We start from the raw sequence: 17,176 nt of genomic DNA, 5'->3' as shown, positions 1-17,176 counted from the left end.
CCGGCACACCCCAACATCTCCACACACAGCGGGACGGCCTCACCACGCTGCCTGCAGCTGCGGCCAGGTGTGAGGGGGCTCTTCGCGGCCTCAGGCCCTCACACCTCACCCAGGCCCCAGCCGCGTTCATCCCGGGGCAGGATGCGGGTTCTCAGCGGGTTCTCAGCTCTCAGCCAGAGCAGAAAGCCTGGCGAGGGGCAGGGAGCACCGAGAGCCACCGAGCTCATGGCCCAAGGGGCGCCAGAGGCCGGGCACCCTGCAGGGCCCTGGTAGCAGGCAGCGGGCGCTGGGGGCTTGGCTGGAGCAGGGCTGGAGCTGCACAGGAGGTGAAGGAACACTTTCGAACCCCACTGGGCCATGGGGAGGGCGTCACCGCTGCCTCGGGTGCACCCCGAGCTGCCCAGGACACAGAACTGGATGGAGCAGGGGAAGCTGGGCTAGGTCAGGTGCTCGGTCCCACACTGGTGAAGTTATTTCTTCATGGTTCCTGCTGGTTGTGGTGCTCTGGTGGGACAGATGCGGCTCGTATCGATGCAGGGAAAGCCAAGCGAGCTTCTCCCTTTCCAGGGAAGCGGAGCCAAGAGACCACCACTGACCCCTGCCCTAATGCACCCTCAGCACCAACATCACTCGGATGCCATCCCACAGCCGGCCAGGGCCAGCACCAGAGGGAGCCACCAGGGAGCAGGATGAAGGGGAAAGCCGCCCGCAGGCGGTCAGGAACACAACAGGAGGAGATGAATCCATGAGGAATTGCCCAGGGGTCTCTGAAGCTCTCCCTCCGCTCCTGGTTTCAGCTCCAGGACGCTCGCCTCCACCCCACAAACTGGGCACCCCCCTTGCTCATCCCCACTCCAAGCTCAGCCACTGAAGGCTCCACAGCAAGAGGGGTTTGTGCAAGACCAGCTCACCTCCTGCTTCGGAGCAGCCGCGGGATGATGATGAAGGGATCAAAGCTGCCACCAGCTTCACACAACCCACAGCAGGGCCCTCAGCACAAAGGGAGAAGGGTGCTGGCCATGGGCAGCCGCTTTGCTGGTACCTTCCCAGACCAGCACGGGCATCAGAAGTCAGGGAACAGTTTTTGTGAGTGTGTGGTGATAAATGCTGGGGCGGTCAATCAGACAGTTCAAAACCCCCCTTCATTTTTACAGTCCTCCAGATACTATTTCTCTTCCAACTTCACGCTCACAGCATGGCTGGATTCCAGGCCCAGTAACTGGTTGACAACCAAGGGCTTGGAAAAACCTTCCCTAAACCCACTGTGTTCCCTTTGATCCCCCTTCCTGTCACGACAAAAGTGCAAGTGCTGCATTTACAAACCAAACACATGCCAGGAACATAAGACACACTACAGAAATTTCCAAACAATTTCCAACACTGACCAAGATTTTATTTTTTTTTTAAACAATAAAAACAAACAGCTGTGCTCTGAGCAAAACCAATGATCTCAAAAAAATTCTTTGAAGTTTACTAACAGCATTGCAAGGTAAGGCTTCCCAAAAAGTTTTATTGAAATAAATTATTTTCACCTAAACATCGATGCAACTCCTTTCATTAAGTTCACCTTTAAATGTCCCTAAAAACCAACAGTAAAAAAAGTTACCAACAATTCTAGATAATACTGGGCTCCTTCTAAAGGGCAGTGATGCTAGAAGTCACTCATCAGGAATTTAAGAATTAAGTCGCTGCCATGTAAAATTCAACTATGCAAGCTAGCATTGCCGGTTCCAAGTGCATCTCGTGTCAAAAGTTCTTTAGAAAAATCACAGGTTAGCAGATTGGATTGCAGCCTGCCTAAGGCCCAGCTGCCCCAATTCTTCTAGTCTCATGGTGAAGTCGTGGGGTTAAAAATGAAATAAAAAAGCAAGATATCAGAGCTATCTCCAGCCTCTTCCTTGAAGTCCATCCATGTTGCTCTGAAGTCCGAAACAGGCAGGCTTTTCGATTGTACTCCATCGGCTTAACGTAACACTGAATGCCAGGGGCTACAGCCTCCCCTCGTGCCCCTTCATCACTCGCTTCCTCCCAGTCTCTCGCTTCTTTCTGGCCATAAAAGACAAGGGAAAATAGCGCAGCCCCAGGGAGTGAGCAGAACTACAAGTCTGCCAGTGCAGAAGAGCCCAGCAATGGTAAACAAACTAGTTTATGCTGGAATCAATGCGAATTAGCACTTTGCTGCACAATTCATGATTTCATTTTTTTCTACATTATGTAGCTAGACAGCTTCCATCCAGCCTAAGCCCTGATTTCCCAGCGATACCACTCCAGCCCTTCCAGCTGGCCTGCAGAGCACCCTTCCTTCACTCTCGATACGAGCAGGAACCTAAGAGCAGGGACCTGCTCATCTAATGCAGGGTTTGCTGCAAATTTCTAAGCTTTCTTCCCCTCTTGGAATAACTCTCCCTGGTCTCAAGCTGAACTTGCTAGTGCCCTCTGTGACCTGCACCCAGAGCTGCTCATTTCAAACACACTTTCCCCAGCTTCTGTGGTGCAGTCAGCCTCACACCTCACGCTAGCTGCAGAAATCATGCCCGAGGTTTACAAATCGCCTTTGTTTGTGGAGGGGATCAATGTCACATAGAAAATATTACAAAAAAGGTTAATTTGTCAGCTGTCCAAACATTATTAGACCACATGCTTTATACAGCAGAGAGGCAGCCAGCTCACTCGGCAGCACAGCTAGCTGAACTCTGAAGTGACACTTTCCTGCTGGTATAGAAAGCGCAGGGTTTTTTTTGTATTTCATTTATTTATTCAACATTGCTCACGAGGAGGAGGAGGAAGGAGAAGCAGCGAGCGCTAAGAGTTTTGCTGCATCTGAAGTCTCCGTTCGGCGGCGGCAGCTAGCGTCCTGCGGCGCAGGGTGACGGGATCGGCGGAGGCTCCCTCGGGCAGTGAGGGCTTCTCTGTGGTCAGCTCCTCGTCAGAGGTTTTGTTTAAGTAACGCCTACAAGAGGAAAAAGGAAGATGGGTGAGCAGAGCCCACCAAATTTGGCTCTGGAAAATACTCAGCTGGTACATCCAGGAAGCAAGGTGGGGGTTAAGGCATACTGAAAGCTGGAAAATACCATGCAAGCACGCACAGGCTCTGTACTCAAAGACAGCCCATGGCACACTGCACAGAGTGGGAGAAACCCAGTGTAAGATCCTTGTGCATATGAGTGGGAGGCGGTTCTAGAGGTCTGGGCTCTACTCTTAACCCAGAGCAGCTCACTGAGACTTCAGGTGACTTACTGAATCTCTGTGTCTCCATTATTCCACCAGCACACTCCAGGTGCAGCTGGTGTCTACCCCAAGCAGTCAGTCACTGACAAGAAGTGAGCCTTCGACAGGAAGGGCACTTCAGCTGCAAAGCCTCAGGTAATAGAGAAATACAGGGAAGCAGCATCCAGAGTTACTAGCCCAACCCATTTTTGCAGGTAGTGACAAAATACAGCAGTTTGCACTTCCACAGCTCTTCAACACAAATAAGGAACTAGTGATCACAACATCAAAAATGCTTTTGTTTCTCTAAAAAAAACATTTTTCAAAGAAAAAAAATGTTTTGGGAGAAAGCCTACTTAGAGATAAACAGTTCAAAGCCATCATACCCCCAGTTATTCACATGATTCACATGACAGCATTTCAATATGAGAGAGGGACAACTCAATGTACTTTTTGTAGACCCTTTCTATGGCCTTCCTGAGATAGAACGGCAGGGACAAAGCTTGTTACAAATGCTAAAAAATTTTATCTGCAGCTCCAAAGTGTTTTTCCTTTTTTTTTTTTTTTTTTTTTTTAAATCAGCAACTAGATGTTAGCAGAACTCACCAACACGACTAACTCATGCTCATGTGAAATCGGACTCTACATACAAGACCTATTACTAACTGAGCTGGAAGGGAGTCGGTCATGCCCCCTTCAACAGCGCTGACTGGTTAATCATGAGCTCCTCTGGCATGTTTTAGTTAGTGGCAGTCTGTCATCTTTGTGCTGCTTACTGCTTAGGGCTCTTGCTCTGCATTTGCAAAGAGCAGTGCCAGACAGTAAACTCAGCTGCAACACACACAGTGCTGGCTGACACCTAAGCTAGGAGGTAAACTAAGGTGCACAAGAGGGCTCAGTACAAAGAATGTTCTCTCGCTTACTACAGGCTCACACTAAAGCTCACTGAAGCTGAAGAAATCATCCCATGATTTCAAAGAGCTTTGGATCACCACTTAGGAAGCTGTGTGCCTGTTGTGACACATGATGCTATTTCAAAACGGGAATTATCAGTCACAGTTGTCTTAAACAGCAACCTGAGCCTGCTGTAGCAACGTTATTTGTTCCTCTTAATACATTTTGCACCAACCCAATCTTTCAGTGGTCATAATCCATTCAAAAAACATTCTGGGGGAAGTGTAACTGAGAGGCCAGGCTGGAGTTTTAGGGAGGAACATACTTTCGAGCTTGCTGCAACAAGTCCTCCTTCCGCTGAACCAACATGCGCTGCCTTTCGTCAGCTGACTTTGAAAAGCGACTCCCCCTGGCTTCAAAATCTTCTGCCTCACTGGGTTCTGCTTCCATTTCGCTGAATTCTACCATTTCTTCCAGTCTCGAGTTCAGTTCAAGTGGTACTCTCTCCGTCTAAAAGAAAAAGGGGAAGGAGGAGAGAGGAAAAGTTTATAGAAAAAAAGTCGCAAGTCTGTGCAAAATTTGCTACCAGGGCTTCTTTGCATCAAAATAACGAGCTACAAAGAACTGTCATTTTCTGAGGCACTGGAAGAAGCTAGAGTCTCCCTTGGTTTCCTTTGAAAGCCCCAGCCAAAGTACAGAACAAAGCTAATTCAAAGCACGTTCAAAGCGCCTGCATTCTGTAATGCTCTATCTCGTAGCCATGTTTGAAAGTGATCTCAAAGACATAAACATTAATTACTCATAATTAATGCTGTCTGAAAACGGGGCATTTGATACAGCCAGATTCTGGGGCTGACTTGATAAGCAGCGTAACAGTAAAGAAGCTAAAAGGCAGAAATCCACACAGCAAGGGAAAAACAGCAAATGTGCTTGCAAAGAGGACGTGGGAGTGAGAAGGGATTTTAGGAGACCTCGGTAGCAGGATCTGCAGCACCCGAATTACCGCGGGTTGGGACCACTGGAGCGAGGCTGGCAACTGTCCTGAGCCCAGCGTGTCAATAAAAGAAGCTGGTGGCCCTGCACATCCACCTCTTCCCCCTGGACAGCTGGCAGGCATCACTGATGTGAAAATTGAGCTGCTGACGCCGGCACAGCAGCGCAGGTGAAGCGGCGGATCCTGAGCACGTCCTGTCGCACGCAATCAGATCAGCTCTGCCGGGGAAAACAAGATGCTGCTGAGCGCGGCAGCTTCAAGGAACAAATCGCCTCGATGGAAGGCTTGAGAGCTGAGCTATCATTTGGCATCCCAGAGGATTTCTGAAACAAGGAGGGTGCAGCAGAGAGCTACCAGCCAAGCCAGCTCCTAGGTTTGGGTCTCTCAGCTGCCACAGGAGCCACAACAGCGGGGAAGGTGGGTACAGAGGGACCACTGCTCAAATCCCAGCAGCATGGGCACAGCGTACAGTGCATGGATTTTAACATATGATGTGCATGGCAAGCTGAGTCACCCCAAAACCCTAGAGATGTCCCCAAAGTGCCAGCTCACTCACACAACACCTTCAGAGGGTGCCCAGCAAGACAGCACTTACAGGAGGGCTCCCTGCAGCAGACAGATTAATGCTGGGGTAAGGAGATGGGGATACTGCTGGCCTGCCTCGAGCAAGGGGAGGACAGCAGAGCTCCCCTGAAAGATCTGATCCTGTTTATCCAGGGCAGGATGACCTCAGCAGATCCAGAAGAGCAGGCACAGAGCACCCCAAGCGCTGCTTCTCATCACCACATCCGTCAATGACAAGGAACAGGGGAGCTCGGTCAGGTAGGGCAGCAAGGAGGGCACTCGTTATGGCCAAAGCCCAGACAAGCTCATGTTTTTCCCCCATTAGAAGATGGAACTGCACTTCTTTCTTGTAAAGCTACAAAGACACAAAATCGATCCCCTGAGCATTGTTCTGTAAGAACACGAGAGAGCCCTGAGGAGTTTTGAAGACAAAAGGATCAAAACTAATTGCAGGAGGAGTTATGACAAGGCTCAGTATCAGAGCAGGTGTCAGATGCAGAAACCTTCACGCTACAGAACCCACTCCCCCAAGATAAAATCAGTAAGTGCATGAAAACCATGGGATGCCTTGGAAGTGTTTCTGCACAGAGCCACCAAGCATTTAAGCAATGACAATAAACAGGATTCTCAAGGAGGGGCAGCACCAGGAAAGCTTCTGCCTCATAATGACAGCTTACTAGGTAGGTCTGAACAGCCCTACCCAAACTCAGGATTAACAGATAAACACACACACAAAAAAAAATTAAAGGATAATCTTCAAATACATTTCAGCACGTGAAAATACAAGCTTGCAGGAAGCAGCTGTAGCTGCTCACGGACCCGTTCTTACAGGGAGTTAACAACAGAGTCAGAAAAAAGGGAGGGCAAATACGATAGGGATAGAGAGGGAGCACATCGAGCTTTATGCATGCTGCTGGAAGCATTAACATTTCAATATACAGCAGGAGAAAAGTATGTGCACAGCATCTTATTAAGTGCACAGGCCAACACTGGTAGAGGTAGGCAATGTTCAGAGCATTATCTCACAAATTGCTTTTAACAATTTATATTGTGCTGATGCTCAGAAATGTCTCCGAGCTACCCTTATGGCAGCGCTGACACCCCAAAACCACAAGGTACGTATTATGGGGGGAGGGGAAATGTCATTATCTCTATCTTAAGATCATAGAATTCTAGACTGAATTAAGTTGTAACACGACACACAGAGGAAAACCTACCGTGGCCATGAAGAAGGGTGCTTTTATTTGAGCATGTGAGCTCCCCTAATGGGTTTGCCATGATGTTGGAGATGTACAAAGACTACCAGTGGGCATATTCATTTAAAAAAAGAGAAGATAAGATTGAAAGCTTGTAAAATCTACTGTAAAGCTGCAACACAAAGGAACTAGAGCTGCCAGGCTCTCTCTTGGGGGCTGTGTCATAAGGTGTGAAGTTACATTTTTCCACTATTTGGAAATGTAAGTCTCGCCCACGTGTGATGATGAGGGCTCCTAATGTCCCTCCCCTCTTGCATTCAAAAAGCTTCTTAAAAATCAAGTGCAATCTGCTGAAGTAGCTTGTTTGCTGCTAGATCTTTCCACACAGACAAGAGCTTGACTGACTACAGCAAAATATTCTCCTGGCAAAAAGTCTTTAATATGCCAAGTACTCGGTTAAAAACTGAAATCAGAACTGAAGAGAGAGAAAAATAGACTGGAGTTTCCTAGGGGATGGCCCTGAGCTCCCAAGTCTTCCCTCAGCAACAGAAAAAGTATCAGCAGAACGGAGGTGAGCAAGCTTGTCTCCCAGGCAGACCCCTGTGGCTACCTAACAAGAGTGGTCAGTTTGTTCTGAGCCAGCCTAAATAAAAGCTAAAGGCACAGAGCAATCAGTCTGGCCTCACATCCTTGGAAAAGCACTCGTCTCCTGTCCTGCCAGGGAATGTGCCTCCCAGCACAGCCCTCCTGTGGCAAGGTTCGCAGAGGGGCATTTCTGTAAAGTCCACCTGCAGTACAACCAGAGGATGGTGTGGATGCAGCAGGAAGGAGAAAACATGGACCAAAACAGGCAGGCAGGCAGCGAGCCAGGTCTAAAACACAGAAGTTAAAGCCTTTAGCAGCAAGCCTATTTGTTTTAATTGCATGCCCCCAACTTAAATGCAAGCAACTGGAGCAGAGGGACTGGCTGAGCTGCCCCGTTCAGACACTGGCCTGTGACCCTCATGCACGCAGGAGGCAGGGGAGGGAGAGCAGCAATGGGCACATCCCCTGCTGCACCCAGCAGCAAATTCCTCAGCACATGGTCAGGGTCAGGCCCCCTCCTCTTCAGCCTTTGCCTGCAAGTCCAATTTGGGGCAGCAAAAACCATCCAGTTAGCAGGTTTAGTTTGCTCCAACTACAACACTTCATGTGAACAAAGGCCTGAGCTGTAACTCACACCAAGCACACCTTCAAGGTCACCACATCTGAAGTCCCCTCCCAGGTTTTTAAAGTTCAGTAGCAGGACAGAGACACAGGTGAAGCCAGGCAGGAAGAAAGGGACAGCAACACAAACACACAAGCAGGATCTGAAGCCAGCTCCCAGCTAACACAAACTAGTTCAGTGCTGTTTGTAGAAACAGAGATTTTACTCACAAGGAACAGAGAAAGCACTACCAAAACATACTAGTTAACTCAAAAAGTTACACCAGAGTTGTTAGATCCAGGCCAAGATTTGCATTCCTACAGTTCTGTATCTCCTACCGCAGGTCTTTATCAACCACCTGTACCCACCCCTCACCACCTCTTCTTCAGCCTCAGCAGCAGAACCACAGCAAAGCTTCCTGCATCTCGCTCCCTGCTCACGAGGGAGCTGCTGCTCTTCAATTCCAAGCGAGTGGCAGGTTGGCTACTTAGGCTAATAAAGGCTGCAGGGTCAGAAAGTTGCCCACCTTACAAATCCACTCTCTTTCTAACCCATCTGAAAGGAAGGTTCATAGAACAGAAACCCTAATGGTTTTATTACTCCAGGCAGGGGAAAACAAAAGTGCAATGTGACCTCACTCTACTTGCAAGCTATTTTTCTTCTTCCCATCTCATTTTAGCTAGGCCATGCTGCTTTAAATCCTTGGAGAGGAAAAGCAAAAAGTCATTCCCGTGCTTTGCATGTAAAAGGGCTACTGTCTCCTGGCCCTGTTTGTATCCCGCTCCACTCACAGCAAAGCTCCCCAGGTCTGCAGCGCTTCCTCCAGATCACAAAGAATTCGTATACCCAGAAGAGAAACACTACTCATTTTCAGGGAAGTCTCTGGAGACCTACAGGATGGGAATGGGAACACGAAGAGCAAAGCATCTGCTGTCTTGCTCTTCCCACTCCATAGACGGGGTGGGCCTGACAGACACAAAGATGTGATCATCTGTTCTCTGCATCACTTGAGAGCACTTTCATTGAAGAAACGAAGAAAAGCTTAGTAAAAAGAAATATACAGAGAATCAAGCATGGCTGAGGTTAGAAGGGATCTGTGGAGATCATCTGGTCCAACTCCCCTGCCAGGCAGGGTCCCCTAGTGAATGTTGCACAGGATGGCATCCAGGAGGGTTTTGAACATCTCCAGAGAAGGAGACCGGGCAATCTGGTCCAGTGCTCTGTCACCCTCATGGTAAAGACGTGTTTTATTATATTCAGATGGAAAAATAAGAATTCTTTACAAGACTACCACGCTGAAGTCATCAGAGATTACAGCACTTCAGTTGCCTGTGAAATGCAGAGGAGGGCGGCCACCAGCCTGATCTGATACTGAACCGAATGTGCTTCTCTGTCCATACAATTTCTAACTGTGCTTTTTGGCCATTTTTATGCCAAGTTACCTGAGTGACAGTTTCAGTATCCTCCTGATCCGTACTGTGCCGTTCCACAGGGTTGTTTGTTGCAGGTCTAACGTTTTCTACACGCTGAAACGCAAGCATCATGGGTTTAATACAGCGTGTGAAATGACAAAACAAAAACAAGCCCTTCGAACACATTCAGACTCTGCCTTCTGCCACATCATGTGTTGTGTTCAATTTAGAAACAGATAAGTAAGCAATAAACAGAATGCACTGTGTTGAAAGAGAATTCTCTCTGCTTCCCCACACACAGACTGGAACTGCACTCCAGATAACAGCACTATCTGATGAGCACACAACCAGAATTCAATATTCTTATTAGCACAAATTTTGTCCCCAGACTGCTTTACTGAAATCTGCTATCGCTAATTAAGAACACGGCATCATTTTGCCGTATACTTTCTTTGCAGAAAACCTTCCTAAATAGTACAATTCAATTACGTGTCAGCAGAGAAATCAACTGGAAATGTTCTAAAGGCTCTGCACACGAGCAACGGGAAAGAGCTGCTGTAACTGAACAAATATTTGTCTCTAGTCTAGCTAGGACATTTTCAATATATTTTTGGTACATGACTGAATATACTGCATTTACGGAGCTTTAAACAAAGGAAAAACAAATCCCAAGGTTTTTTATTTATTTATTTATTTTTGTTTGTTTTTAACTAGAATTTGGTACTCTGTAGCACATTTGAGATGGTAGAGACAAGCACTGGATGCACCCAGCAGTCCAATCGTATTGATCAGGGGCATCCTGCATGCGTGGGTGATAGATTTCTAGCTTTCCTACATAAAGAAAGCGTCCTGTATTGCACATGGGTAATGCTAAAGCACGACTAACTGAGACAACAGTTATTATCCTAACATATCAGAAGGCCTTCCAAGTGCTACAGCAAGGACTGGATGTGTATACTTGAATCATACACAACAGTGAGGAATTCTGATTAAGTCAGACATGGCAATGTGAGAACACATCATATACCAGACAGCCAAAACTGGTTTGGCTCTTCTGACTGCAACACCTTCATGCAGGTAAAATCTGAAGAATAACATTGCGTTAAACTAAGCTGGATTCAGTGCTTTGACTTATCCCATACCCACCCCAACAAGCTCAGTTCTGTGATACGACAAACATTTTAGGTACATGGTCTGGTGACTTACCTGTGTGGGGAAAGGTACCTGGATGCGCCCTTCTAAGATGTTGTCAGTGGTTATCTCTACGGAGCGAGTTAGCTGCAGATCCTGTAGAACTAAGTGATAAGGAACCTGAGGGAACATCTCCTGAATCTGATGAGCCTGGAGAAAGCAAGGTTTATACAGTTAGTATCAGGGATAATTAGAAGTTAGCTGGTTAAGTATCTTACCAGGAAAAAAAAAAAAAAAAAAAAAAGAGCAGTTCAAAGATGCTGTTTAGGATATCTTAACCCACATATGAAACAAAAATTAAAAAAAAAAAATAAAAAAAAAAGAAGGAAAACCCATGCTGGCAGTGACTTACAGGGCAGTATTTTGACTCCACTGAAGCCAACAGCAAAACTGCAACTCCTATGGAGACATCACGTGGTCCTGAAAATTTAGGTTCCTGTTCCTTTGCGCTTGTAGATGCACAAAGGCTTCACAAGCTTCCCATCCCTTATTTTATGACAGCCCTTTTAACAAAGATCTGTACAAAAATCAGGTGTGACTGAAAGTTAGCTCAATATTAAAAAATATAAATATCATTTTGCTCTGTCCCAGACAGGTTTCCAAAATGGTAAGGACAAGCAGAATAAGCTTTAATCGCCTATTCTCTCCAGCCATCCTGCCTACAAACCAGCTTTAATACAGTCTGAAAGCTCAAGCAAATTAAACCAGAGTTGTCAGGGCATTGTTATTGGATTTCAAGTTACTTAAATGGTATCTGAATGAAACAGATAAAAGTAAGAGGGCAGACAAAGAATATGCTTTTAGAGTCCAACAGACGGGCTTTATTAAATATTAAAATCTGTATTTTAACTAACGCTGAAAGTTAGAAGGAAAAAAAATGAGAACACAAATAAGAGTAGAAAGTGTATGGAATGCAAAGCAAAAACTGTGCACCAGCTGACAGTGAGTTCAAACACACACAACTACAGCAAACTTAACTCTCCATTGTACTTATCTGTGACCAGAACAACTGACCTAGCATTTCAGCCTCTGGTCTTTCCCTCGAAACACTCCCCTAAGGTTTTATTCAGTAACACAACAGAATTTCACTTAGCTTCTATTAAAAACATGTAACACTTCAACAGAAAGGCCCAGGTTAGCAAACTACTAAAGCAGGGATTTTAATATAAGTTGTTGCTACTTTTAATAATGCACAGCGATAGAAAATCATTCCTTATCCTGCATAAAAGCCCATTTGTGTCACTCTGTCCTGTAAAAGAAAACTAAGCTGACCTTCGAGGGAGAGTTCCTGAATATTTAACACACCAAATCATCTCCCAACACCTTTCAAGTCCCTGACCCCAAGCCCCCTAAAATTTGCGGCCTTATCCTATTGAGGATTAAACAATCACAAAGGCTATGGAGAGATCTCATATTCAGAAAACTTCATTGCCTTCAGGAGGCCCCTCACTGAACACATATTACCTTAGGGCACAAAACAGCTTGAAGAACTTAAAGGAAATGGCACTTCTCAAACTAAATGAACTTAAATATTTATATTGTATGATGTCATATCCTTCTCTTTTTGTTCTACGCTGGAGTGTTTATTAATGAAGTCATCAAACCTGGGACTTCATCCTCAACACTCCTACTATCATCATGAATCAGCAAGTCGACTGTGCTACAGAGAGCCCCATCCCACACTGACAATACTTTCCAACAGATACAGCTATCTTGGAGCTTAGTGCTATTAAAAATAAATATATATAAAAAAAAAAAAAAAAAACAGAGAAAGGGGTTGACCAGTTGCTACTTGGCCAACAACTACATTTTCTGGTTGCAGACTCTGACCTTTCACTACTGGAAGCTGTTAGTGAAGCCAAGTAGTGAAAAAAAAACTGGAGTCACACCAAGCAATTTGATAAAAGGTCTGCGCCTATACCCCACAAAAGTACATGCAACTTTTCTCCATCACTTTCTTACCTCCAGCCCTGTCCATTAGCGTTTGCACGCCTGAACCAACCTACAGCCCTAGCTTCAATGAAATAAAGCTTTTCTCACTCCTAAGTACTGTTCTGATTTCCTTCCTCCTTCTGTTCTCTAACTATATGCAACTCTTTCCCTCCTCGCACAAATAGGAGGGCTGAGGTCCAAAACATTGAAGTAGTCTTACCATAGCGTTGAGCTGGGAGTTGCTGGCTTGTGCAATACCAAGGATGTTTGTAGTGTGCATCACTTCTACTGAAAAACTGGGCAGCCAGCTGGCAATTCGAGAACCTGCGAACAAGAAATCACCAAGGAATGAAGCAGGAATATAAGAGGTTCTAAGCAGGTGAAGTACTCCTATGTGTATTCAATCCAAGTCATCATATTTCCCCAAGGTACATATGAGGAGTTCTGCATTGCAATCCATCCGTAAGGTTTCTCAAAGATGGAGATGGCTGGTGTGAGTCAGTACCTGCCGGCCTCCCAACAGACAGGACAATCTCTTGAAACACACTGTCACAGTGGCTTAACAATCTCAAAGCCTGAAGAGGATCAAGAAAACAGGAACACCTCGTTTTCTTGCTTTAATGTTCCCATTAGAGAGAAAATTAAAATAATCCAGAACCAAATTCAGTTCTGGAACACACGAATAACTCCAGCAATTATACTAAAAACAGGCCTGCTTCTAAACAACCTCAAAGTAGTCCCAAAATGGGTCAGATAATAAGTGGCTGGCATCACTGAGAAAACATCACCACGTGGGGACAGAGGAACTTCAAGCGACTGCTGTAGTTATGTGCTCAGGCTCAGAGAAGGGCATGTGGCTGACTCCCTCCTCCTTCCCCGTTTCCATTTAAATCAATGCGTGGTTTGAGCTACGCAATTTCTCCTCCTGTCTTCACAGTAATTTTGTGGGTCTTCAAGCCACAGGAGAGCACTGGGGAGGACAGCTATCACAACACAGAATGGTATTCTAAATATAAATGTCTCTCGGAGACCTAAAACACCCCAAAAGTGGGAGCCATGCAAGAAGCTATCAGCAAGTCTCAATACTTAGAAGTGCCTGACCCTCTCTGCTCGTTATTCTCCCCCACAATCTCCAAAGGCTACAAAAACAAAGAACAGCTCACTGTGCAAGCTTGCAGCATCTCAGCTATACACATTAACAGGAGCTCCACAAGGACAGAGCCCAGAGATGAATATTTGAACTAGTGAAACCTACTGAGAAGCAACAAGACTCCCAGCAAAACCCTAGGAAACTGTGGCAGACAAGCACACACTGTAAAAAAATAAAAAGGAGGATATTCCTTATAAATTGTCTCTTGCAGAGAAAGTTTGTCTGCACACACACAGCTCATCATGGCCTAAGATGCACAGGTTTTGTGAGAACTTGTAATAGGCTACTGAACTCCCTGGAACTAGTATGTGGAACTGTTCCAGTTACAGGACTCCTAAGAAGCAGCTTCTGCAGACTTCTGTACCTGACCAACCACTACAAGGTTACTGCAGATTGAGTGGCAAATGGAATTGTGAGAACTTCACGTTACCCAGGGATAGGGGAAAGGTTCAGTTCTAGACTGTCCCACACAGACTCCCTTCCCAGCTGTCAGTGATTAACCAGCCACCTGGTGGCAAAACAAGACACAGGAGTTTCCCATTCTATTGGTCAGCAGGGCATGCAATGGATAAATGCCAGTAGTGAAACTGTTAACCTGAACAAATCAAGAAAAAGGAAGCACTTATCGGCATGAAATCTTTCAAGAAATCCCTATAGCTCTGGACAACTTCAGAGACAAAAGAGCAGTAAGAAACACGAACAGAATTGACTCCTATGCAATGCTGTTCCCTCCGTTTATTTGGGCAACAGCAGAGGATGTCAGACGTGCTCAACTCACCATCGAAGTGGAAGAAATGATTGTGCTGGTTCAAGCGTGGTCTGCCTTCTGCTACTGCCACAGGGCCCAGGTTCTCCTCCAGATTTTCCCTTTGGTGATCCTCCCTCACGTGATGGCTGTCAGTGATATTAAGAGACATTCTGCAGGTTGGGCAAGATGTATCTTGTTCGAGCCAGGACCGCAGGCATGAGCTGAGAGGAAAACAGTAATATTGTAGTGAGTTTGCAGCAATGTTCCGAGACGTCAGTATCAGAAGTACATCAAGTAGCTGTAGTGTGTTCTGTACAGAACACCAACAAGTCCACATGAACTGCTTTGAGATGATTTGCGAGATACACCTGATGAGCTCCTGACAACTGGCACAGGCTTCTTACTTCTTCCAGATGAAAACGCTCTAGTGTTCACTTTTTATAAACGAGCTTGGAGATTTATCCCAAACTTCAACACTCTGCCAGCCTGCTGACCCTCTACTCTCAGAGAGAGTAAGTTTTGCCTTGAAGATAATACAAAACGTGTCTTTTGTCTCACAATCCTGCTGAAAAATCCAGCTGAAAAAGGACAAAAAGCAACTGGACAAATATTTCTTCAAATGGTTTGGATTGGAGGGGACCTTAAAACTCATCCAACTCCAACCCCCTGCCACAGGCAGGGACACATCCCACCAAACTGAGTACAACTCAGGGCACTTTCTCAATCGATAAATATAAACCAGTGCTGTGCCATGGCAATGCTCACTTAATTCTGAGCATTCACTGTCTTGCACAAAGTGAGAAATGTTTGAAATGCAGGTTTCAACACGCAGAGCTGTGCCTACTTTTTGATTCAGACTGCTATGACCCACTAGAGGAAATTTTTTTTGCACATAAAACCAGATTTTCAGCATGGAAGACTGAATTTCACAGAACCGAACACAACACACATTTCAGGACTACAACACATACTTCACACTTGGAGGGTGTGTTGGTTTTGTTTTGTTTTTCCAGCAGGAGATCTCAAAGCATTTTGGAAACGTAGAGACACAAAAAATGGTCAAATAAACCCAGCCACTGAGGTGCTGGAAGCCCCAGGGACCCTTCCAGCCTGCACCAGCACCCAAAGGGTTGATCACCTCCAGGAGGATGGCTATAACCAGGTCAGGCTGGCAAGGTTTCAGGGCAACAACCGTTTTGAAATTGGCTGAGTGCTTCCTAAAAGATGAAGAGAGTTTCTACAGAGCCTAAAAGATTGAGACACCCACTCCCATTAAACTTCAGCTGTTTATCTCCGTATTAATGATCTCAGCAACGTGAATCATCCCTGCCATCTTCTACTCCAAATACACAGCTGTGACAGAATTCACATGACATTGAGAATGGACACAAAAGCTCCATGTTGGCGAAATCACCAGGCTTTTGTGAGGAGAGAAGCCATTTTTAGCTGGTATATAGGGTTATTAATTATGCCTATTTTTATATGCAAGCCTAAGTCATTCACTGCAATATGTTCCCTCCCTAAATGCACCAAGGAGGTAAGGGAACTTATTCAGGAAAGAGGCAGATGGGTCATTTTAGACATAGAGAAAACAACTTTCTGAAGAGGAGACCCTGGGCTTCTCAAGTGCTCAGGAGGTGATTAAATATTCACACGATTCAGTAGCACTGCAAGAGGAGTCTCTGCTACCGAGGCAAATTATCTCATTAGAGACTTCTTGGAACACAGATAAATATTTATGGCAAGGTTTGTCACAAATGACAACAAATTAGCACACAGATTATAACCTCTGCTCTGACAGCTACCAGAAAAGTAAAAAGCTATTTGTGGAAAGGAATCTGCTCACATGACACCGCAGGGAGAATTTAACTGACCGTGCACAGTAACCCACCAGGCACCTCAGAAATTCCCGATTCAAGCCCCATATCTCTTTTTGTCACTAAGCACCTTCTCGTCAAGAAACTGGCTGCTCATGGCTTGGACTGGCGTACAATGACACCAAGTTAGGTGTGTGTCGATCTGCTCGAGGGTAGGAAGGCTCTGCAGGAGGATCTGGATAGGCTGCACCGATGGGCTGAGGTCAACTGTATGAAGTTCAACAAGGCCAAGTGCCGGGTCCTGCACCTGGGGCGCAATAACCCCAAGCAGAGCTGCAGGCTGGGAGAGGAGTGGTTGGAGAGCTGCCTGGTGGAGAAGGACCTGGGAGTGATGGTGGATAGTCGGCTGAATATGAGCCAGCAGTGTGCTCAGGTGGCCAAGAAGGCCAACGGCATCCTGGCTTGTATCAGAAACAGTGTGACCAGCAGGGCTAGGGAGGTGATCGTCCCCCTGTACTCGGCTCTGGTGAGGCCGCACCTCGAGTACTGTGTTCAGTTTTGGGCCCCTCGCTACAAGAAGGACATCGAGGTGCTTGAGCAGGTCCAGAGAAGGGCGACAAAGCTGGTGAGGGGCCTGGAGAACAAGTCCTACGAGGAGCGGCTGAGGGAGCTGGGCTTGTTCAGCCTGGAGAAGAGGAGGCTCAGGGGTGACCTTATCGCTCTCTACAGGTACCTTAAAGGAGGCTGTAGTGAGGTGGGGGTTGGTCTGTTCTCCCACGTGCCTGATGGGCCTCCACCATCCCTGGAGGTCTTTAAAAGATGTTTACATGTAGAGCTCAGTGATCTGGTTTAGCAGAGGACTGGTTAGTGTTAGGTCAGAGGTTG

At 46.3% G+C, this 17,176-nt stretch overlaps 1 protein-coding gene across 1 annotated transcript in view; it reads right to left on the bottom strand.

Annotated features, from left to right (window-relative positions):
• Positions 1-1,371: 1,371 nt before the first annotated feature.
• Positions 1,372-17,176, bottom strand: part of AMFR (autocrine motility factor receptor) — a 29,304-nt gene continuing 13,499 nt past the window's right edge. Inside the window, exons 9-14 of the mRNA XM_068693831.1 lie at positions 14,505-14,695; positions 12,797-12,900; positions 10,660-10,794; positions 9,484-9,567; positions 4,427-4,611; positions 1,372-2,950 (exon numbers count right to left, since the gene is read on the bottom strand). Of these exons, the coding sequence (XP_068549932.1) occupies positions 2,803-2,950; positions 4,427-4,611; positions 9,484-9,567; positions 10,660-10,794; positions 12,797-12,900; positions 14,505-14,695 (847 nt within the window). The 3' untranslated portion in view covers positions 1,372-2,802. The remainder of the gene's footprint in view (positions 2,951-4,426; positions 4,612-9,483; positions 9,568-10,659; positions 10,795-12,796; positions 12,901-14,504; positions 14,696-17,176) is intronic.

This window comes from Anas acuta, chromosome 10 (genome assembly GCF_963932015.1).
Source record: "Anas acuta chromosome 10, bAnaAcu1.1, whole genome shotgun sequence".
NCBI lineage: Eukaryota > Metazoa > Chordata > Aves > Anseriformes > Anatidae > Anas > Anas acuta.
The sequence above is the reverse complement of the archived record's forward strand: the minus strand, read 5'-3'. Positions and strand labels throughout refer to the sequence as shown.